This window comes from Actinia tenebrosa, unplaced genomic scaffold, assembly GCF_029948245.1.
Source record: "Actinia tenebrosa isolate PJP-AT-01 unplaced genomic scaffold, QUT_ActTen_1.0 PGA_scaffold5__44_contigs__length_20552954, whole genome shotgun sequence".
In the NCBI taxonomy this organism is placed as follows: Eukaryota; Metazoa; Cnidaria; class Anthozoa; order Actiniaria; family Actiniidae; genus Actinia; species Actinia tenebrosa.
In genome coordinates, this window is record NW_028292582.1 from 1,225,265 (window position 1) to 1,249,254 (window position 23,990).

At 38.1% G+C, this 23,990-nt stretch overlaps 2 protein-coding genes across 3 annotated transcripts; both read left to right on the forward strand.

The window, feature by feature from the left end:
- The first annotated feature begins 1,699 nt into the window (after positions 1-1,699).
- On the forward strand, positions 1,700-14,304 carry LOC116294735 (epithelial sodium channel subunit alpha). Of its 2 annotated transcripts, XM_031702389.2 has the most exons (13): positions 1,700-1,800; positions 3,600-3,854; positions 5,112-5,217; positions 5,469-5,679; positions 6,762-6,901; positions 7,857-8,020; positions 8,935-9,042; positions 9,163-9,277; positions 10,161-10,233; positions 10,679-10,736; positions 11,268-11,329; positions 12,958-13,033; positions 13,581-14,304. In XM_031702389.2, exons 2-13 carry the CDS (start codon positions 3,606-3,608, stop codon positions 13,761-13,763), a joined length of 1,545 nt encoding a protein of 514 aa, XP_031558249.2. In that variant the 5' UTR covers positions 1,700-1,800; positions 3,600-3,605; the 3' UTR covers positions 13,764-14,304. The 2 variants fall into 2 exon arrangements, with proteins under 2 accessions (XP_031558249.2, XP_031558257.2); XM_031702397.2 differs by lacking the exon at positions 8,935-9,042.
- Positions 14,305-21,122: 6,818 nt separating this feature from the next.
- LOC116294645 (FMRFamide-activated amiloride-sensitive sodium channel-like) lies at positions 21,123-22,420 on the forward strand. The gene is made up of 3 exons (XM_031702283.2): positions 21,123-21,257; positions 21,909-21,984; positions 22,227-22,420. Exons 1-3 carry the CDS (start codon positions 21,154-21,156, stop codon positions 22,377-22,379), a joined length of 333 nt encoding a protein of 110 aa, XP_031558143.2. The 5' UTR covers positions 21,123-21,153; the 3' UTR covers positions 22,380-22,420.
- The last annotated feature ends 1,570 nt before the right edge of the window (positions 22,421-23,990 follow it).

Sequence of the window (23,990 nt, forward strand, 5' to 3'; positions counted from 1 at the left end):
TCAATATCATATTCTTATACTCATTAGTTGTGCATGAGCTCATCGACCAACCAGGGTTTCTTATTCGTACCACGTGCAATAGTTTGAAACCCCCATCAAGTACGACCGCACCCATATCAAAGTTCTAGTACTTTGAAATATTTCAAAGCCCTGCTACTATAGAACTTTGAAATATTTCAAAGTACTATAACTTTGAAATAAAAGCAAACATATAACATGTACAAAAAGAGTATAAGATGTCGTGTCAAATACTCGTCACTGTATTCTATTGGGAGGACGGTACGCCTCGGCATTTGAAACTCCACTCGGATTTTGAAACCCCAATAGAATACGGTAACTCGTATTTGAAACATTACTTCTTGTCGTATTTCTGAAGAATTTACCGTTTTCATGCATATAAACTTTGTGTTTATCAATCTCACGGTTTTCAATCGATAATGGTTCGTAAAATGGGGTGACAATTTGGCAACGCTTGGAGGATCTAGGGGGCGGGTCATTTACGTTCTTATAAATGGGAAAACCTCTAACGCAAATTAATATTCGTGACGTGCTAATTATTCGTAGGCAATACCTTTATATATAGCAGCTTATTCAATGCAATGTTTACGCAGCAGGCAACCCAGGTCACCCTTTAAGAGCGTTTTTTTTTTTTCAGTGGGGAGTGTTTATGTTCTAGGTTCCTTTGTTTCTCTACTACAAGTGTCCCAACTAACCATTATAGATTCTTTGTAAATATTTTTGCCACTTTTGAAAGCCTTTAAACTTTAATTTTTTTTTCATTCAGACATGTTCAAACTTGCCAGATATTTTCCCAATTTAGCGTGACAAACCTCTGGGGGAATGAAGAGCCATTGTTTTGAAACCTGTCGGGATATCATCGTTACTCGAATTTTTCGAAGAGTAAAAAAGAAAGAAAATGAATCCCCTGGAGGTTCGTCACGCTGGATTGGGAAAACATTGTCACACCACAAATAAGGTCTATGAGACAACAATTCAAAACTCGCCCTAGTCTATACCTCTATGTGCTATAGTGGGCTATAGGGATATAGAGATATTTTTGCTATATCAGTAAAATGAAAAGCTTCGGTTAGTAAGTGGACGGTCCTCATGCAACGTACATACTTTCTCGACAAAACTAGCGCTGTTAAAATTATTGGCTATTGGATATTTTTAAATGTGACTTAAAAAGAGATCCCACTTGGTTTTGGCACCTGGGTTTTTCCTGTTGACGCCTTTAGACTCTAGCAGAACTAAATTCTTATTTGTATTTTTTCGATAACTAATAAATTATAAGGTCTGAGCCTTTCTTTTTAGTAATGAGACTTTTTCATCTTGATGTTCTCTTAAATGTATAAATTTCTTTTTTTAATTCAAGCCAGCGGTACATCAATGAGGCTAATTGAAAGCTGCCTTGGCATTTCTGAAGTCAAAACGTACATGACAACTTACTTTTGGACATCTGTTTCATCAGAAAAAATAATTTCTTTAATGCGGACTCCTTTTTTTATTTATTTGCGTCAAAACGTTTTATTGAGTGGCTGAAAATTGAGATTTAGAATGATTTCATCACTGGAATAAAAAAGTAAAATAGTATCGTTTGATGGCCAATCATTTTTTGTCTAAATAAATGAGACTCACCAATAAATACCATACATATTAGCATCACAATATCTTGAGGTAAAACGGCTTGGAACGTTGTCATACGCATCGGATGCAGATGTTACTACTTGATTCAAGGTCTGTTGTCTTAACTGAATCGCTGGAAAAAGCTCCGTCTTTGGGTCCTTTTTATTACGTCAGGTAAACATTTTGCTTGAAAATATTCCAAAGTATTACCACCTTTTTAGAGCCTATTAACACAGTTTATAGTTTGATGCAAAAATATCTTTAATTTTGGATTTGGCTTGGTGTCTCTGAAATCTAATAATCGATGATTTATTGTTACAAATCAATCATTTTACTTATAAGGATAATGTTCAAGATTTTACCATACATAGTTAACACGTACATTAACACCCCAAATCCACTTAGCAATCGTAAGAAGTAGATGGTTTGTATGGCGTTTATAATTAAACCGACGGGAAAGTTATTCGCTTTACGTGCACAATACCGAGTATTTTGTATTTAACAGATGATAGGACGTCCTATCACCACCTCAAGGGTTTTCTTGGGTTTCAATCTTTACTTTTACTTTTTATTGACCTTTTGTGAGCTTAAATCGACTTTTATTACTTTGAAGTTTTAACTGAATTTAATAATATCTTTTCGCCAAATACCTTCATTCGCTAAGCTTTCATGTTTACAGTAGAAAATGTAAAGCAAGGATAACCTTGGCATCGATCTAATAAAATCCATTGTGTTTTTTTTCCGTCGCCGAATAGAAGCACCTGTTTGGTATTCTGTTCTACTACTGCTGCTACAATATCCAGTCATCAATAATACATTACTGATGAATATATTACTAAGCATGAAATTTAATAAGGAAGCGCTTCATTTCCGTACGATTAAGATGTTTTTGGGAGCGAAAGAGTGATAAAGTATGGGTACTAATTAGTAATTCGGCATTATTGCTCTATATTTGACTCAGCAATATAAATATTTCCTTCTCAGACAAGTTTGACAAATATATGAGTAGTATAAGATAAACAACTAAGTAAAGTTTTTGAGCTCCAAATAATTATGTAAAGGATGAATTGGTTTTCTGTGAGAGTAAGAAGACTGGCACAAGACATGTACAATGGTTGAGTTTTACATATGAGCACTATTTAGACCGGCTTAAGGTGGCTCGCGCCTATTTCACAGGGAGACAAGACTACAAATCTAATTTCGAATTTTTGTGACGTGATAAAAGGATGTTTGAACGTCATATTTAAGGAGAATTGATATTGAAAAAATTGACTGATTCCATGATGAATAAGCAGCTTTCCAAACGGGGATAACACAAAAGCCTTCCTCTCCACAAAGACACTGAGGCAAAGTTATATTTTTTCGTCGGTCCAATAAACTACAGGCTTTTAAGGAACTAATTTTTACGTACTGTTTTTTAAGGGACGATAGAACTTTCCAGAACTACAAAAAAAAAAAAGAAGACTTAAGAAGAAAAAGGATTGGTCAAAATCAAATACATCGCAAGATAGTGGAATATTGTGTCTATATGAATCATTAGTAATTTAAAACATTTCTCTTTTCGGTTACTGCAAAACATGCCTTGAACTAGTACCTCTAGGCATTACTCGTTAAAGCGCACACTATGGTTTTTCCCCGATAACAATACTGTTGCATTTAACACTGACGCATTGTTGAATCACTTTGACTCTGTTCCAGTCGAAACATCCTTTTCATATCTGTTTACTCAGTTAGCTCATAGCTAACTATTGTGAGCTTAGCAGAGTAAGTGCTAACTTCATTACATATAAACGTCTAAGTAAATTTCAACAAAGACATAATATCGCGAAATTAAAGTAAAAAAAACAAAACAAAAAAAAAAACAAAACCAAAAAAAACAAAACCAAAAAACAAAAAACTAGTCATTCTTGGTGTACTTGTTTTGTAGATCACACACAAGTGACACGAGTAATTTTTGGTGTACTGTTTTGTAGATAAAGATGATACTTGAAGAAAAAACTCCTCCGAGTAAGTCTGTGGACTCCTATGTACGAGAATACTGTCAGTACACAACAACACATGGGTTCAGCAGACTTTCCGAAGCTCGCGATCGTGGTGTTTCATGGCACGTGTTTTGGATTTTCATGTTAATCGGAGCCCATTCTTTATTTTATTATCATACCTATCTACTAATCCAAGACTACATGGCAAAACCCATCAGAACTAAAGTAACGATGAGACATGGCAAGGTTAGTGACGTGAATGAAAGTCCACTCATACGATCCGAGAAAATCGTCTTCTGAATGCTGTCTTCTTATTACGATATATAAAAAAAAAAAAGAGTCGGGCATAATAACATCTAAAAATGGTAGATTCTGCTTAGAAACTTAAAACACTATGGAATCCGTGGAGTTCCATCTGAATGTTTCCTTTCTTATCTGTCTAATAGGAAACAATTTGTTTCTAAGAATAAATTCAGAGTATCAGTCACCTGCAGAATCCCTCAAGGCTCCGTTCTAGGACCTCTTCTTTTTCTCATCTACATAAATGCTATTTACAAATCCTCTAACGTACTTGACTTTCATTTATTCGCTGATGATCGAACTTATTCCTTAATGATAGTAATTAACAGCATTTAGAAAATAAAATTAGTTCTGAATTCTATAAATTTTCACAATGGTTAAATGCAAACAAATGATCTCTCAGTATTGAAAAAAAAAACCAAAGTTTATCCTTCTCCATCCCTCACAAAAAACGATTCGATATCCATTAAAACTATCAATTGGAACTCATCTAATTAAGCAGAAGAAATCCGCTAAATATCTAGGCCTCATTATTGACAATAGCATGAGTAGGAAACAGTATATTCATGAGTTATGCGTGTAACAAAATTTCTAGAGGCATCGGTATATTTTCCAAACTGATACACTACTTCAATTAATCTGCTCAAAATCGGATGGACGCCACGGCACTGAGGACGTAAAGAGACCCTGGCAGTGACCAACCTCAGTGTCTGGCATTTAGTAATGATTTCTTAATGGTTTATGGTGGTATGGGTATGGGGTTTTTTTTTCTAAAGGGGGTTGAAAATTGGTGCAATGTACTTCGAAAGGCTCTATACCCTGTGTCTAGATCTTATTGTACAGCGGCCAGCCTGCGGGCAAAATAATCAATATATATTTCGTAGCACTATAAAACGTAACCTTACGATCACAGTCATTGAGTAGAATCATCAAATCTACAGCTATTTTTAGGTTCTCGAAAAACATTTATAGAAGTCAAGTCACAGCCGGCTACTTTGAAAGAGTTCACAAAGAAATTCAACCCACAACTTTCAAACCTTAAAGTGCTACTTGGACGAAAATCGCTCCAAAATTAAAACTCTTTCATTTGAGCTGAAACTTTGCTGAAATAATCCAAGTAGCACTTTAATTAATGGTTGAAAACATACTACTTTGCATTTGTTTATGATTGTTTGTTATTTTGTTTTATTTTATTATCATTAGAACTTGGCATTTCCTACTGTTACAATTTGCAATCAAAACTGTCTAAGAAAGAGCAAAGTTCCCTTGGATTTTAAAAATGAAATTACAAGAATTACAAGAGCAGCAAGTAAGAAGTTTTTTTTTGTTTTATCACTGAGTGGCAGATTTAGGGTTTTGAAAAGGGGAGCTATGACACACCCAAAACATGCAACCCTATTCAACTATTTATTTAAATAGCTTATTTGAATAAATAGGCTGTTTGGCTGGTCCGTCCAACCAACCAAACAACTGATGATTTTATAAGAACATGCGTAATAGGTAAATTACGAGCCTTACAGCCTCATCTTTCATGAACTGATGATTTTAGTTGATTCTTAGGTGGAAAAAAGACGAAAAATACAACACGCAAATCCCCAAGTAAAAGCGCTTTACCAGATCCTAAATTGAAACATGCTGACCATGCTGAATGGGAACTAATTCGAAACCTTTTTAATAAATATGACACAAATGAACTGAAAGAATATGGGCATCAATTGGAAGACATGATACTGGACTGTAGATTTAATGGCGAGGACTGTACGCCGGGGAGGTAACACTTTTATTAAGATGATTATTCTTATCCGTTTAAATTTTTGTCTGTTTTGTTTGATTGTTTGATAGTTTGATAGTTTGATAGTTTGATAGTTTGATAGTTTGATAGTTTGATAGTTTGATAGTTTGATAGTTTGATAGTTTGATAGTTTGATAGTTTGATAGTTTGATAGTTTGATAGTTTGATAGTTTGATAGTTTGATAGTTTGATAGTTTGATAGTTTGATAGTTTGATAGTTTGATAGTTTGATAGTTTGATAGTTTGATAGTTTGATTGTTTGATTGTTTGATTGTTTGATTGTTTGATAGTTTGATAGTTTGATAGTTTGATAGTTTGATAGTTTGATAGTTTGATAGTTTGATTGTTTGATTGTTTGATTGTTTGATTGTTTGATTGTTTGATTGTTTGATTGTTTGATTGTTTGATTGTTTGATTGTTTGATTGTTTGATTGTTTGATTGTTTGATTGTTTGATTGTTTGATTGTTTGATTGTTTGATTGTTTGATTGTTTGATTGTTTGATTGTTTGATTGTTTGATTGTTTGATTGTTTGATTGTTTGATTGTTTGATTGTTTGATTGTTTGATTGTTTGATTGTTTGATTGTTTGATTGTTTGATGTTTGATTGTTTGATTGTTTGATGTTTGATTGTTTGATTGTTTGATTGTTTGATTGTTTGATTGTTTGATTGTTTGATTGTTTGATTGTTTGATTGTTTGATTGTTTGATTGTTTGATTGTTTGATTGTTTGATTGTTTGATTGTTTGATTGTTTGATTGTTTGATTGTTTGATTGTTTGATTGTTTGATTGTTTGATTGTTTGATTGTTTGATTGTTTGATTGTTTGATTGTTTGATTGTTTGATTGTTTGATTGTTTGATTGTTTGATTGTTTGATTGTTGATTGTTTGATTGTTTGATTGTTTGATTGTTTGATTGTTTGATTGTTTGATTGTTTGATTGTTTGATTGTTTGATTGTTTGATTGTTTGATTGTTTGATTGTTTTGTTTGTATTCTGATCAACTACTGACCAACAAATTAGCCTTCGAATTCTTATTATCACCTGCTTTCTTTCTGAAGTGCTCAGTACGATGAAGCTTTCACGTGGCGTCATGTTTGGCTGGACGAAGTTGGAAACTGTTATATGTTTAATCGAGGCCTGGATGATAATGGGAAGAATGTTGATATATACAGGTCAACCTTGCCTGGAGATATGAATGGTAAGTGAATTTTTGAGCTTTTGATTTACTATTTATATATATTTTGTTGAGGTCATATCCTCAACAATCTAGTTTTTTATGTGTTTTCCCGCCGTGTCGTAAGTGTGAGTCCGCTAACCGGCTAATATCGCGGTCTCCTTGTGTGAACGTGTATGTTATTGTGTTTGATGGGTTGCGACGTGTTTATGTGCGTTCATCTATTGGTAAGTTTTTTAGTGTTCGCTCGCTAATATTTGTCGTGATTGTAATGAATTGTTCTTTGTTTATTAGGATTTTACTTTGGGAAGTGAAATTGTAAAACCTTTGGATGAATATTAAAATAAATGCACGTTTTCGCGCCAGTCAGTGTGATATCACCCTACATGTTTGTCATGTGAATTGCGATCTTCTGTGTAAGTGTACTTAATCTTGAGAAATACTGTTGTCGGTGGTGACTGACGTTTCGACCACCGGAACGGAAGTCATCTTCCGAATCCAGCGAGAAAACGAGAAAGTCAATGGAACTTATAAATATTTATCTGGATAAATCAAAGCGAAGGAGGCAGTTTTTTTAAAATCGATATCGCCGTCGTTGTGGTTGTGGTTGTGGTTGTGGTTGTGGTTATGGTTGTTAAAAGGTAAGAAAAGATAGACTGATGAGCGCTGTAAAAGCTGTAAGAAAACGGTTGACTACAGACAAAATCAGGCAAACTGAATTATTATCAATTTGGTCCCCAAGAATATCTAACATTTTTAATCAATAAAAATCAATAAGCTACTCACTTAAATAAAACGTTTCATGTACCCTAATTAAACCCGAATTCCGTCAAACTTCCTAGTATCCCACCATTTTAGAAAAAAAAACTTTTCATTTTAGCTTAGTATGACTATTGATTGATTATTTTCAGTTTATTTTTAGATAGTTTGCAGTTGCCCAGTAGCAGTTATATTTACTCAATTATCTTTCCTTAAATAGGACTACAGCTGATTTTGAATGTTGAGCAGTACGAATATTTAGACGACATATCACCATATGCTGGAATTAGAGTTGCTATAGCAACACAAGGCCAAATGCCATTCCCTCAATCACATGGAATAGACCTTGCTCCCGGTTTCTCCACTAGCATTGAATTAAGAAAGGTAATGGCACTTTTGTAAGATAATTCCGCTTTTCTGCAACGAAGTCCCACAATCCTGTGTTAAAAAAGTAAGATAGTTAAATATTTATAATAGATATTTATATTCTAAAAACTAACTTAAAAAAAACATAATTTATAAAAATATGAAAACATGGTTGAAGCACAAATTAGTTTTTGATCTGATCAACCGAAATAAGCTGTCTTAGGGCATATATACACTTCAATCCAAAATGGGGCACGGCCAGTTGAAAACGAGGCATCCAGGGCCAAACTTACAAATTTACAGTATTTTCTTGTAATTTTATGCTGCAAAATTGTCGCGTTCCTGAATGTAAGAAGAAAAGAAAGACAGAACAAGTGAACAAGTGTATACTATGCATTGGCACTATGTTGTTTCTTTGCATTTGGCCCTGGATGCCTCGTTTTCATGTAACACACTCGGCCGTAAGCCATTTTGGACTTGGGTGTATTGCTTTGGAGTTTATTAAAGAGAAAATAGCAAATTCGGATTACGAAGATTGTGCCACTCCAGAGCCCTCCTCCACTCAGTCCCATGTATGGATAAGCCTACCAAAACCAATGGATAACTGGCGGCATATAATGTTGGCCGTAAACTTTCTGCGATGAATTAGCATCCCTCTCATTTAATAGGCGTCGTGAAACTCTGCGTGTTATTATTATATAGAACCTCTGGTACTATTTTTATTTCTGGTTTTAGTTTTGATATGTCTGCTCGTTTTAAGGGAGGGAAAGGGTAAAGATCACGTAAATTGTATGGATTATAAATAAAACTTATATATGCCATTTGGAGAAATCATCCTGGTGTTGTTCTGAAAATTGAAAAACTTTAGTGTATAAGAGACTATAATGGTTTTCAGTTATTGATTTTCAATATTTGATTCCTATCGTCTTTAGAACCACATTACAAGATTGGATTCGTTTAGGAACAACAGTTGCGAAAAGACTGGTAAACTAGAGACTGCGAGCGTGTTTTGGCTTTACAACATGACCTACTCAAAAATAGTGAATACCGTGATTTGATTGCAGCCAACACCCGTACTATTGTTGTTAAATTCGATAAATTAAGCTTTATTCCTTTTTATAGATTGTAAAAATATCTTGCTTTCTCATTTTTCTTTTCAGGCATGTAAAATGTCCTGCCTTATTTCAATGCAAACCCATAAATGTAAATGTGCGCAGTTCCATCTAGCGACTATCAAGGACTATCGGTTCTGTGATTATTCCAACACCACAATCAGTAAGTTACCGGGATACTGAGTTACTGAGATACTTGCTACTTATATGGCAGTATACAAAGTAGTAAACTAGGGGCAGGCTGTGTCCATTAGTTTGGGGCATGTGCATTGTACAGGCAATTCTCATCAGCTCGCATTTATGAGACGTTCTCGATCAAGGACAATGAAAATAAACGATCAAACGAACGAACAAACAAACAAACAAATTAAATAAAAAACAACATAAAACAAATAAAACAAAACACACACGAAAAAAACAAACACACACACACACAAAAAAAACCCCAAATATTAATAAACAAAACAAAAAAAAAAAACAAACAAACAAACAAAAAAAAAAACAACAACAACAACAAAAAACCCCCCCCAAAAAAACAACAACAAACAACTAACACAGCTGAGGAAGCAACCAAATGACAAGCAAAAACCAAGCAAAGTAGAAAACAACATCCGAAATGCAGGAAGTAGAGAATATTGTAGGTATTTATTACCCAGGTATCATTCATGCCCTTACCACGTGCAACAGATAAGAGCTGCTATTATGTATTCTGAAAGCATTTAGTCATTACCAGACAAATCAAGGTAGCCGATATAGGGGACTAGATCTTCGGTTTAATGTCTTGACAGCTGACAGCATCATTTCTTTGTTGTGCATAAAAGATGCATGGATATGGATATAATTCAAAAAAATAAATAAATAAATAAATAAAATAAAATAAATTATATTATCAGGAGAAAGACAAATGGTATGAAATGGGAAAACATTACTTCTAAGTCAAATATGTCTATTTTTTGTATAGGCATATTGAACGTCTAATACTTTGAACGCGAAACGAGTTCGTGGTTCATTAAATCCGGCTTGCTTTTTCATTATTTTTGTTTTAGCTGAATGCCTCGATGATGTATATAGCCAGTTTCTCGATGGAATATGTGACACAAAATGTCCCCCTCCCTGTTCGTAAGTATCATCAGAAAGCTTGGTTTTTATGCACATTACTATTAGCGTCGCATTGTTTGTACTGACTTGCTTTGTCGGTTAAGGCGAAATGATTATCGGAGGAATTTACCGAGCCACGAGTCTTCGAAGTAAATTCAACATTCACGTGATAATCACTGAGCCTGATGGGAATAAGCGTTTTGTATAAGTTTAGACTTGAATATCAGAGAAAAGTGAAAATTAAGGATTAAAAAAACGTTTTAGTATTACTTTCATTTAGAAAGCTTTGGAAGACTCATAATCACTGCTCCAACATTTATTGTCGTCTCAGATTCACTGGTCGCTAGACCATGAATCACAGCACGATAAACTCTACAGTCAAGTATAAAATCATACTAAATTCCAATATTAATTGTTGATTTAAAATCATACTTTTTAATTAAAAGAAAAATGCTATCTATTTTAGGGAGGTTTACTTTACTACAACTATATCCTCATCGAAGTGGCCTTCAAATAGTTACGAGGTTGGTTACATGGGCGGATCCAGGATTTTGTTCAGGGAGGGGTGCTGTGCACAAAATTAACCCAGGGAGGGGTACACCCTTAGAATCAATGGGAAAAACAGTATTATATTGGTAATCTTCGAAGTAGGAGCACAAAGTGGAACCAGGGAGGGGTGCGCACCCTCTGCTCCCCTCCCCTGGATCCGCTCCTGGGTTAAGTCAAAGAATGATAACCTTAATCTATCAGTAACCACTACTTGAAATTGATTTGATAGTCAAAGCTCTGACTTGTCATTGGCGTCTGGCGTACAGTTAAAATCGGTTAAACCGCCAGCACTACTGGCTTCGGCCATGGATAGGTCTTATTAGACTTCTTAGGGATGAATTCTCAATTTGTCAGTCTGTGCAATCGTATGTTTATGCATCTCGATGGAAAAGTAAACAATTTTTGGTCCGCTCATGTTGTGATGTTTTTTTAAAGTCTACCGCCTTGAACCTACCTATAATAACCGATAAATGTTAAGTCAATTTTTATTTGTTATTCTTTCATAGAAAAGACTAAATGAATCACTCAAAAACGACTACCAGCTGTCGATGACAGAGGATGAGATAAGGTAACTAATATGCTGAACAACAATCAATGATATATCGATATAATATCATGGTAAAAAAAAGTATGTTTTCCTGGAGCATGCTTTGCGCGTCGTAATCATTATGCACTGTCTTTCACTGTCTGTCTTTGTCTTTTTTATTTTGAAAATTCCTTCTTGACAAATGCAGTCTTCGATTTGCCAAAAAAAAAATCACAACACTGAGTCGTTTACTTATTATAAATTTTTTGCAGTCATACTGCATCCATATAATAAGAAAGTGTAGACATATCTTTGTGACATGGCTCGGTACTTTTGTAATTTTTGCCATATGAAAAAAAAAAAAACCTCGAAATATGCCTTATTTATGATTGCTGATGACAAGCATTAAAAATTGTTTCGGTAAGGGTTTTTTTTGTTGCTTTGAATTATGTAGGATTAAGTCGAAATTAGACGAAGATTATTTAAAAAGGATATATCAACGATAGGCCTTAATTTTTCCCTTCCCCTTAGGCCTCCTTGAGTCTCCACTTTTAAGTAAAATACGGTCAGGTCATTGAAATGTCCTCTGAAAATCCGCCATGTGTTTCACTTCTTCTTGTCTCATGTCCTCGAATTAACGTGACTTGCGCGCGCTAGATTACCATAAATTGTGTTTTTGAGTATTTTACTTATAAAGCAATTTCATAATCTTAATTGATTTAAATAAATTGAAGATAGTTCCATCACTGGCAAGAGGAAAAAGGGTAAGACTTATTAGAGGAGCTCCCGCGCGGGCCCGCGGTTTATTGAGGTCATCTTTGTGCATGTTTTCAAAATCTTGAGGTTGGCATTTTTCCTCACATAATTCTCGTAAAATCTTGATTGCTCGTTTAGTCGATTTTTAAGTGCATGTAGAATCCTTGTCTTCTAGTAAATTGAATATTTCCGCCTATCCGCGGCAAGAAAATCGGGAAGACTCCATGTTTAATCTGATGTTTCGTGAAAGAAAACCTTTGAATGAATTTTGCAAGAGCGCGCTCAAATGTGTTGCTTTCTGGTTTCCGGTTTTTATATTTTTTCAATCACGTGACTTCCGGTTTTGTTATTTCCGGTCCATAACATAATATTCCCCTCCCAGAATGGTCGCCAGGAAACAATCTCGACCAATAGAAATTTGAAAATTGAATTTTGACACTTGGTATGTCATATATATATATATATATATATATATATATATATATATATATATAATATGCGCTTGTACACGTATCCGGATATTTTTGTATCCGCAATTTTTTTTTGCGGATGCGGGTTACGTCCACACGTGTCCGCAAATGTTTGTTGCCGTATCCGCAAATTTTACGAAAATGGATACGTGTGGACGGTGAAAACGATTCGAATACGCTGCGTGTGGACGCGAACATTTTCGTATCCGCAAAAAATTATGGACGGGGCATAAATCAGATACAGAATCCTGTTCATTTGCATAAGCCTTAAGATGGATTTTCTTGGCCAGATTCACTTTTATCTTAAAAATTTTAGCGAAACACAAAGGAACTAACCTAGACGTTTCATAAGGCTACGCCTCGAGTTTGTATATCGGATACAACACAGCCACTCATACTGTATATATTACATGCTATCGTAATACTTCCATGTTGTATGTCTAGTGACAACCTGATAGAGATGCATGTCTACTTTGCGGACCTGGACTACGTTCATGTAGAGGAGACACTCAAATATGAGGTAGGATTGAAAAAAAAAGAAATATATATATAGATAGTATTCAGATGATGTAATTTATACGTGAAACCTATCTTACTTGGATTTCCTCTCTTTTGTTTTTGAGATGACGAATCTATTGATTGCTCTCAATAAATCTTGAGATCATTTCCGTGTTCACATTAGGAAGATTGATTTTTCCTATCCTAATCTTTACTCGTTCCATAAGGCCCCGTCCACACGTATCCGCAATTTTTTGTATCCGCAATTTTTTTTGCGGATACGGGTTGCGCCCAAACGTGTCCGCAAATTTTTGTGGCCGTATCCGCAAATTTTGCGAAAACAGACACGTGTGGACGGTGAAAACGATTAAAATACGCTGCGTGTGGACGCAAACATTTTCGTATCCGCATAAAATAATTTGCGGATACAAAAATTTCCGGATACGTGTGGACGGGGCCTAAGACTCTGGAAAAAAAAGTGCACATTTGGCATTTTATCATCCATGATTTTATAGTACGTCTTTTATTTTCTTTTTTCTTTTTTCTGATTTCGATTTGTGTTTATATAGTTTCAAGATATAATATCCAATGTTGGTGGTCAGTTGGGGATGTGGATTGGTGTCTCCGCTCTCTCTATAGCTGAAGTCGTCGAGCTCTTCATTATTGTAGTTAATTTTCTTATCAATAAGAGGAAAACGCAAAGTGCTGTTAATGTTCAGCGTATTGAGGTGACACAAAGTGACGCCAGGTGAAAATCAATTGGTGAGAAGAAGGTGAACTGAGTCACATGACATGCAAGGCATGCTTTGAGTAAATAATACTGTGCGTTCGCAACACAGTCTATTCACAACAAGCACGCTAGAACGAGCACGAATTAAAGATTTAGTCGTTGAACTGATATGTCAGTGTTTAAGTTAAACTAAAATCAAGCAGTCGGTGGATAAGATGTCATTCGATACTGTATTGGCACTAAAACAACCGGTAAGATTGCAGTTTCCATTACTCAATAGTAGAATAACAGAACACGAGTCTTGCTTCTTTTTATAAGAATTATACTATATTGATTATTTTGATATCATCTTTAAATACGATTGTAACATTAGTGCATGAACAGCCTAGTTGCATGTTGCACATAAAATCATTAAGCATTACTGCAGTCTGTATCGTGAAATGGAGAGAAAACAGGAATATTGTCAAATGTATGCAAGTGTATGCTACTGAATGTCATCTGATATTGACATTAAAATGAAGGATGTTTTAGATACAAACAACACAATAAACCCACGAAAAGTTGTTTTTTTTAAACTAAATTTAAAACTAAATTTAAACTAAATCGACAGTTTTTGTATGACCGTGAAAACGTTGCTGCCGTAGGTGTGCCTTGCTGCGACCGTCATAATGAAGCTTTTTTTTAACGCAATGTGATTAATCTGGGAGTGCCATAATAACCCATCCGCGGCCGCAGTCCTCAACGTGTTTGTGCAGTGTTTCGGGTATAGTATTTGATTGGATGCAGAGCAAACTTTCGCACATTATGATTGGTCTGGCGTATGCCTTGCCGCTTCGCGACCGTGTTCATGCCGGGTGGATCAAGGGTGGATGCAGCCAGAATCTTTTTTTTTTCGGTGGGGGGAGGGGAAGTGGAGGGGAGGGGGGCCAATTGAGTTTAGGAGAGGCTAATTGAGTTCTTCCGTCAACACAATGGAAAACAATAAAAAAATGCATCTAATTCTTCAGTTTTGCTTGTTTTGTTTTTTGATTTTCTGCTGAAAGGGGCTTTAGCCTCTCAATGCCCCCCCCCCCCCCCCCCCCACCTCCTGGATTCGCCCTTGGTCCCCTAGTATCCGTTTGGCTAACGTCATAAGGAATCATAATAACAGTCTAATTTCCAGACTTGGAAAACAACCAGAGCCAAAAGTGGGTTTATGGTGGATTTACTGTCTCATAGCACCCGAAATTTATCAAGAATGCAGCATTGGCAAGTGTTCTTTGATTCTGCGGTGAAATTGTGGCCCAAGCTTTATTTTTCTTGCATTTATTGAGATTCCATTAGAGGCTGGTGTTTCCGTGAGTGTGCAGCCTTTCCATTTTCTTTAGTAGGAGGACGAAAACAAACCCCCATAACTCAGTTAAAACGCACCAAACTGGCCTCAAAAGATACAACAAGCTATCAAGGAAAGTCGTTTTTTTCTTAAGGTACTTAAAGGGGAGCCGGTGATGAATTTGGAAAGAAACTGCATACTTCAGCTTAAACTTTCAAATATTTTCTTGAATCCTCTTTATTCTAAGCCAATGATGAATGATTGATGGAAAGTTTAAATTGAAAAAATAAGTAAGCGGAACTAAAATAGTTTTAATTATCAAAACCTGGCGTCATGTAAACAAAGTAAAAGAGGTTTGATTCTAGTTTTGAACTCGCTTAGTTTCTCTCGAAATATACACCTCCTCAGAATCGTTGTAGCAACAAAAGCCTAAAGCAACAAGCCAAGACCGCTGTAATTAGTTTATTCATGGTGCATTTTCATTTATTGACTTCGCAAATTGCTCCAAGCAAGGCTGCTTGGGATGATAATTAGTAGAGAGCTGAGCCTTGGCTTGTTACTTGAAGCTCTTGGTGCGACAACGATTTTCGAAATAGGTGTATATACTGAGCTCCACCGTATAGCCTAATTTCTATATATGCATATTTCTAATACCGCTGGATCGCAGGGGCGAATGCATTAAGATATATTACATAATAGTTCTATTGGGCTAAATATTGCTGATGTATTTCAGGGTTGGTTACTTCACTAAAACAATATCTTCTTCCAAGTGGCCTTCAAACAGCTATGAGGATAAATTCATTCAAACGACGAGAACTGAGTGATAGAGAAAGAACTTGAAAGGAAAATCATGTTCTCAGTTCGAGCTGGGATTTGAACTCACTGCCGGCTTCCGTGTTGTAGTCGGATGCTCTAGCCATTAAGCCACTGGGAATTCTACTAGTGAACTACGGTCGTCTATAGGTTTCCTTGAATTGAAAACCAGCAGACGACTGTGACATATGAGTTAAGTTAAGCGTTGTATGCATATAACATTGAATGTAGTGGCAGACGAAAATTGTCCCCAATTAGTGCTAAAGCGCTAGAACGACTACACAAATAAAGATATTTATATGGAATGCAATAGAAGTAGTATAGGGGATGGGGGTTCCAGAGCAACGACCACCGGAGGATTACCCGTCTAAAGTGAATTCCTCGATTCGTACCGCGATTACCCGCATCCCGTGTTTATGTAGTTAAATATGTTAGTCTATATATGGAGTGCGAAGAATGTAAGAGAACTTTTAAGAAAGAAGTGGACTTGAAGAAGCATTTGAAGATGAAGACGAAATGTATGAGCAGCTATGATTGTGGATGTGGTAAGAAGTTTGAGACTAAGGTTAGATTGTTTTGGCATTGTCAGGATTGTGAGTATGACTACGACGATCTGAAAAGGGTCTGGAATTAGGTATAAGATATTTTCTATTATATAGATGGAATCCCAAAGCAATTTCGAAACGGTGTCAATACCCGGTAACGGTGAGATTGACGTTAGACAGTTTTGGCGTCAGTCAGAAAGGAAGGTCAAGAGGAACGCTTCGAAACGGTATAGAAGAATTAGGAGCCCTGAAAGCGAGTATAATGGTAGAAGTAAGTTTGTCAAAAGATGAGGTAACGACAACAGCAATGCTGCGATCAAAGTCACTGGTTATATTAGAGTCCACGAATCTGGATAGGTCACTCAGCGAAGCCTTAGAAGCAATAATGGAGTCGCTGTCTAACTACACGAAAGAAGGATCAGGTTGGACAGTGGAGGAGGTAGAAGGTATGGAGGTTAGCATGGCAAGGTACGTGCCAATACGAGGAGGAAGTTACGTGCCCCTGCCGGTGTGGGTAGAAAGGACGAAAGCCATAGTGAACGTAAAGAATGACGACAACCGCTGCTTTATGTGGGCAATACGATCCGCACTGTATCCAGTAGATAAGGATCCATGTAGACCAAGCAAGTACCCAACAGATGATTTGGAGTGGGATGGCGTAGAGTTCCCAATGCAGCTGACAGACATACCGATATTCGAGCAGGAAAATGACCTAGCCATTTAGAAGAGTGTATAGAATCCCATCGTTTCGGCAACCATTTTCGGCTACCTTTCTACTCCCACACAGGCATTCCTCGTAGGCACAAAGTAATATTTTTTGTGTCCTCGGTTGTGGTAGCAAGGGTGTCCGCCAGAATGACGCCCTTTTCTACTCCTGCCAGGTAGTATTTTTTGTCCACCAGTATCGGCACCCTTTGCAAGGGAGGCGATTCACCTCCCTTCTACTATCTACGCCGCGGTAGCTGCGCCAAAGTGGCTACGTAGCCCGGTATGCGAAGTCTGTAGAGACTTTCCAAGATCTCCAAAAGTATTTGTGTAGTTCTCTGTTTTCCTAGCACGTATGCGACCATACCCGCAGCTATGTAGAGATACATGTCTATATCCTATGGACCCACGGAATACCCCTATGGATCCATAGTGTTTGTCCATGGAATACCCATGCCCAAACCCGTATCCACAGATATATATGGCAACACCCAAAATACTATCAGAGGAGGAAATCGCAGGATTGTTGGAAGATCGACGAAATGGCGTAGGGCTGCAGAAGGTAGCCAAAAAGTACGGCATAGGCATACCAAAGATACGCAGGATAGAGCGAGAGAATGGTCTGGAGGTAGCAATCCCCGAAAAGCCACCAACTACAGACCTGCAGAAACATTTCCTAGAAGTACAGGATTCCTTTGCTATAGTCTTGGACGATCTCCAAAAAGCCAGGGAAGAACTGCGGGACGCAAAGGAGGAATTGCTAGCCAGGATGGAGCAGGAAGAAGATTCGTTCGAGAAAATAGACGTGGAAGAAATAGAGAACGAAGTAGAGGACGTATCCACGAAAATAGACTGGCAAATAGCCGGCAATGTACTATTTGCAGTCGTAGGAATAGCTGCCGTTGTTTGGGCACACAGCAAGCCACCCAAAGTAGTCTACTACAGACATCCAGCGGAGCCGCAGAGAAATTCTAGGATTCCGGAGATGGAGTAGAGACGTGCACCAGTCGGTCTTTCTTCTTTGCTTTGGTTGTCTTTTCTCTACCAATTTTGCAGTACAGCGGTGGTGGAGACGTCCAGTCTATTTTCTGCTCCTCCAGAAAGTGTCCCCATACCGGAGTGGTGGCGTGCTCCACCGTACAGCCCTCCAAAACGCACTCCGAGCATTTTTCGGAGAGAAACAGGATTGTCCTTTCTTTTTTCCTGTACGTGGTTCTAGCGTATTTCCAGCATTGGTATTCGCCCGGCTGCATATGCAAAGCCTGCACGCATTCTTTGTTGGGTGGCGCAGGCACTTCTAGTAGTCTTTCCGGGTGTTTGGGATGTTCTATTTTCCTAACCAATTCGTAGTACGTATCCAAACCAGGTCCTTCGGGCACGAAGACAGTGGCTATGTTGTTCTGCCACTCCACCAATATTTCTTCTCCTGGTATGGCAGTGCGTATGTTGCCGTTCGCTTCGAACTTTCCAGCCGCACACGCTTCCAATAGGGCTTCTGTGGCCCATGCTACAGAAGTTTCCCTATTCCTTCGCAACACTACGCGGTGCCTTCTTGCCAACCAGTTGGCATCCAAGTGTCTGGGGATCGCATATCCTAGTATCTTGTAGTCTCCTGCAGGTATTTGGTCCATCCTATGCACTTTGGCCCTAGGCGTCTCTGGGCCAAACGGGCTTTCCTCTCCAAAGAACAGTCTACGTAGATTGTCTGTCCTTCTGGACATTCTATCCAATGTTTTCCTATATTTTTCCAACTCTTTTTCTATGGCCTTCCTGTCTTCTTCTTTTTGCCGCAGGATGGACTGCCTTTGTTCCGACAGTTCTGCGTGGTATCTTTTTGTAGCTTCTACCCACTCGTCGCCTTCCAAATCGTCCCGTATGTCTTCCAATCTTTGCTGTCGTTTTCTTTTGGACAGGAAGGATATTCTGCGGGAGGAAGGCACTTCCAAAATGCCGAACGGACTCTTTTCTACTCCGATCCTTTGTGCCTTCTTTGTGCGCCAAACCCACTCCACGTGTTCCGTTGGGGGTAGCATCGTGGCAATGGCGGGTGCATTTGCATGCACTCGAGTGGGAAACTTGGACTCCGCTAGTATGGTTGGGGAGTCCTTCGTGTAGCAGCGCAGTGGAGCTATTTCCACCGGGTCTGTTCCTAGGATATCCACGCGGAATATAGGACATTTTCGGAACCCAAACTCTGCTATCGTCCAAAGTACGCATTGTTCCCACTTTTCGTTGCCTCGAACTCGCACACCGGCTATGCGCCGTGTTCTTAAATTGCAGTACCACGCTAGGAATATTTCTCCCGTCTCTTCGCAGCAAATGCAGCAGCATCTATCCAAGTGTTCTGCGAGAGCCAACCACATGTTCTTTGGCGGCTGTACTACGAATATGTCCTGCAAAGGTTCTAGCGTCTCCGCAATAGCGTTGGTGTGGGATTTGGAGAAGTCTTTGCCGTAGATGGATATTTCCACTCTACTGCATCCTCTCGCCTGCACATCTGGGTGCAGGAATGTCTTCCTAAGATGCTCGTTCGGACAATCCACGTACTCTGCCAACTTTGCGCCTACTGGGTTTTGCACTTCTCCGGCTTCGAAGTTGGAGACTATTTTGTTGTATATTTTCGTACGTTTTCCGTCTTCTACCCAAGTGCAAACGTGTTCTCCCACAGCATGCGTGTTCTCCAAAATCGTACCGTTGCGCCAACCGCCACTATGCTGCGGCACGTATCCCAACTCCCGCAAACGACGTACCAATGCAGCTCTATCCAAAGTTCCGGAGAAATCCTGTGTGTAGTCCACGGAGTATATTCCATATCCGTGTGCTTGTAGCAGCCTAGCAAACTTGGAAATGTTTTCGTCTACGGCTTCTATGGACAACTCCGAGGTGTCTACTTTGGCTACGAATACCGCGGCGGGTTCTCCTTGCAAACTGGACCACTTGGCTGTCATATTGGAGACGCGGTCTACTATGTTTCCCTGCCTGCACGTGTGCACTATGCTGGTTGGTAGGAACACCCCAAATGTCTCCGTGGCTGCAATGGATATCTTGGAGACTATTGCCTTCGCATTCCTACAAAGCAGCTTCTTTCCATACAAATTCTCTTCGGAAACAAAACCATAGACAAACACATCGTCTACGAAAGGAGGCAATCCTTCCAGCGGCTGCAGACTGGTTGGTCCTTCGTTGCCCCGCAAGTAGTCGCACTTAGATATGTCTGGCAGCAGGTTTCCGTCGCAGGCATTGTCCAGCAGCAAATGTGCTAGTAGCCTACTTTTTGCCCGTATACCCATCTCTTGCAATGTAGTCGAAATACTCTTTTGCTCCTCCATCTTCTATATATAGTAGTAGAAGCTTTTGGGCTACTATAGCGGTCTACAGACTTCGCATACCGGGCTACGTAGCCACTTTGGCGCAGCTACCGCGGCGTAGATAGTAGAAGGGAGGTGAATCGCCTCCCTTGCAAAGGGTGCCGATACTGGTGGACAAAAAATACTACCTGGCAGGAGTAGAAAAGGGCGTCATTCTGGCGGACACCCTTGCTACCACAACCGAGGACACAAAAAAAATATTACTTTGTGCCTACGAGGAATGCCTGTGTGGGAGTAGAAAGGTAGCCGAAAATGGTTGCCGAAACGATGGGATTCTATACACTCTTCTAAAGTCCACTTCTTTCTTAAAAGTTCTCTTACATTCTTCGCACTCCATATATAGACTAACATATTTAACTACATAAACACGGGATGCGGGTAATCGCGGTACGAATCGAGGAATTCACTTTAGACGGGTAATCCTCCGGTGGTCGATGCGCTGGAACCCCCATCCCCTATACTACTAATAGAGCAGTAACTAATTATTTCAAGGGTTCAAATCCATCTTTTTTTATCACTTCCTATAATTTTGTTTATTTTATATCATTTGTGTCTAATATATGTTTTTAAGATCATGTAATTTTAAGGATAATGTAAACTTACCGTATCTAAAACTTCATTCGTCTAATTACCAAGTAGTTCGCTATATCTTGAGCTAATGAGTATTACATGATGATAATCAGCCTCCCACTATATATTTGGATTTTACAGAAAAGACTCAATGAAACCCTTAAAAGGGATAACATGACTGGCATGACAGACACCGAAATAAGGTAGAGGTACTCTAGACTTAGCGCATCTGCAGTATGTAGCAGAATAACTGTGCCTCATATTTTCAGGCAATAGAGCTTATTCCTTGTGGTGCAATCAGTCTTCACATCACAGATAGACCACCTGCACAGTAAATCGGAAAGGGCGGTTTTGGCCCCAAAAATGGGGCCAAAAGTTTGGCCTTATAGTGCCCTCCTTAAGTAGGGTTATTGTGGCAATACCGGTAGGGGCCATTTCTTAGCTCTGATTTTGGGACTGTTGTAGCTCCTTATATGGATTTTTCTCCTGATTTGGCCTAGTTGAGGGGGGCAAAACAGTACTGATAGACCCATACCAATATGGCTTCTGTGGGGCCAACATTGCATTGTTCTATTTTAGCCCTTGCCTGGGCTAAAATACAACTACTTTGAAAAAGCCAGAATTGCTCTTTGGGGCCAAATTGGTCCTCTCAAATTTTTTGTGTGCCATTCTCTAGAAAATAAGATTCTTCGTTTGAGTTATACCATATTCATGTGGCTTTTCATGCGCATCCGTTAAACAAAGAAGTGACACTCTTGCAGTTGACACGTGGTCAGTAATGGGGAGATATTTGATCACGAACAATAATGTCTAATTAACTGTACTTTACTAAAACGCATACAACTATTTTATAGGGATAATTTGATAGAGTTACACGTGTACTATGCAGATCTGGACTATGCTCACGTAGAGGAAACCCCAAAATATGAGGTACAATAATGATGTTTTTAGCGTTTCAATGTAGGTAGTAAACCGTCATTGCATTGTGTTTATTACAAATGGGTTATGAGACCCTAATGCGCCGCCCTTCACGGCTGTTTTTGATGCTCGGAAGTCAAATCATCATGACAAAATATTTGGGACATTTGCTTTTCATTTTTGAAACTTGGCCCCAGACCCCTGAATTTTGTGTTTTTGCCCTTTAAGTTGTGAGGTATATTTTTTTCATTCAGTTTCAGGACATAATATCCAATGTTGGTGGTCAGTTGGGGATGTGGATTGGTGTCTCCGCTCTCTCTATAGCTGAAGTCATTGAGCTCTTCATTATTGTATTCAACTTTCTTATCAACAAAAGGAAGACGCAAAGAAGTACAACAAATAGTTAAAGGATTAACAGATGGGTACAAAGTTTACTGAAGTTTAAAACATAAAGAGCAAGTCTGATATTAATCTGCTAAACATCTTTGCTATGTTGAATTACCTAACAGATTCATAACAAAAATCAACCTTTAAGGTGGTATGGAACCATACTAATTCATATCTAATTTTGGATATTTTCATTCTCGCTCGCTTCGCAAAACTAGTGCGTCAATTTAGCTGAATTTTTATTTTATTTTTAAGATTTTTGTAAGTGTTAACTTTATTACGGCTGAAAATCAATCAGTGCTATTTTCAATTTTTGGCTTTTGTCTCCTCATTCTCATGTACGGTGTTAGCTGGTGTTTCTGAATTTTTCAGAATCATATCATCTAGTACTAATGCAACTTGTGTATAAATTTGGATGGAAAGTCTATGGCAAAAACATTCGACACATAAAACATTTTTTTGTTTGATTCCATCTTAAATTGAATAAAAAGCTGCATTTACACGGCACCGGACGAATTTTTAAAGTTGTACGTTTTGGGGTTACGTTCACGGGTGGCTGAGCTATCCGAATAGAGCTCGTACGCCTAGCCGTGCAAATTTGAATGAGGTTTGTATTTTCATACTTTTAAAGAGACGGTTCTGTGTAAACGGAATGTACAGGTCAAAGTTTTAACAGGTTAAAAATTCGCCCGGTACCGTGTAAACGCAGTCTAATGTGATTATCATTTCTTCACCTTTTATCTCAAAGTTAACCTCCTTTAACTTCAAACTTTCGTCGAATGTGTGCTTTTTTCCTAATTTTGAAGCTCGGGCCTATACACCCCATTGATTCAGAAGAATATGTGGTGAACGTCAAGCTTTCAACTAGTATATGTACAAATTCTCTGTACATTTGAATCCAGCTAAAGCATGGATCTTAATACTAGAAACGTTTCTTTGAAACGTTGCGATATGAGGAATGGTAAAGATCGATAACTATATATATCTATACTAGTTATATATAGTTTTATAAAATAAATTAAATAGTACGCACGCTGTGATTGGTTGATAGCCATGTTTGCATGAGGGTATATAAACACAGTTGTGACGTCACAACGTCCTTGTTTTCCCGGTACAAGTTCAAAAATTAAAAATTTACAATTTCTTTGGAGGAAAAAAACGCCCCCAAAAAAGTATTTTGAAGACGAAGTTCCAAATTTTGACTTGGGTCAGCGCCACAGGCATAACCCTGTGGTCTCATGCAGGTCTTTCTGATCGTAATATCATGACAATCTCTCGTTGGTCACCGCAAAGAGAATTCCCTCAGGAGCTACAACACACGTCCTCCGTCAGGACAGCTGCGGTTGTTCAACGACGTGTTTTCTCATGATTTAAATGCACCGCCCGATAAAGAATACAAGTATTTCAAGGAAACAGTCAGCAGCTTCAAACGTTTTCCAGCGATAGCTCTTCAGCTCCACAAAATATCTTCTCGAGGCAAGACGAAACAATCAACTTCGCTGCCATGTTTTCTCGCTGTCAAATTGAGCAAAACCACGTTTCTTTCAACCGAGAATTCCATTCATAGTGACACTTGTTATCCACTTTTGATCACTTTCGTAAAGATAATCAATTCTGAAATCTTTTATTAA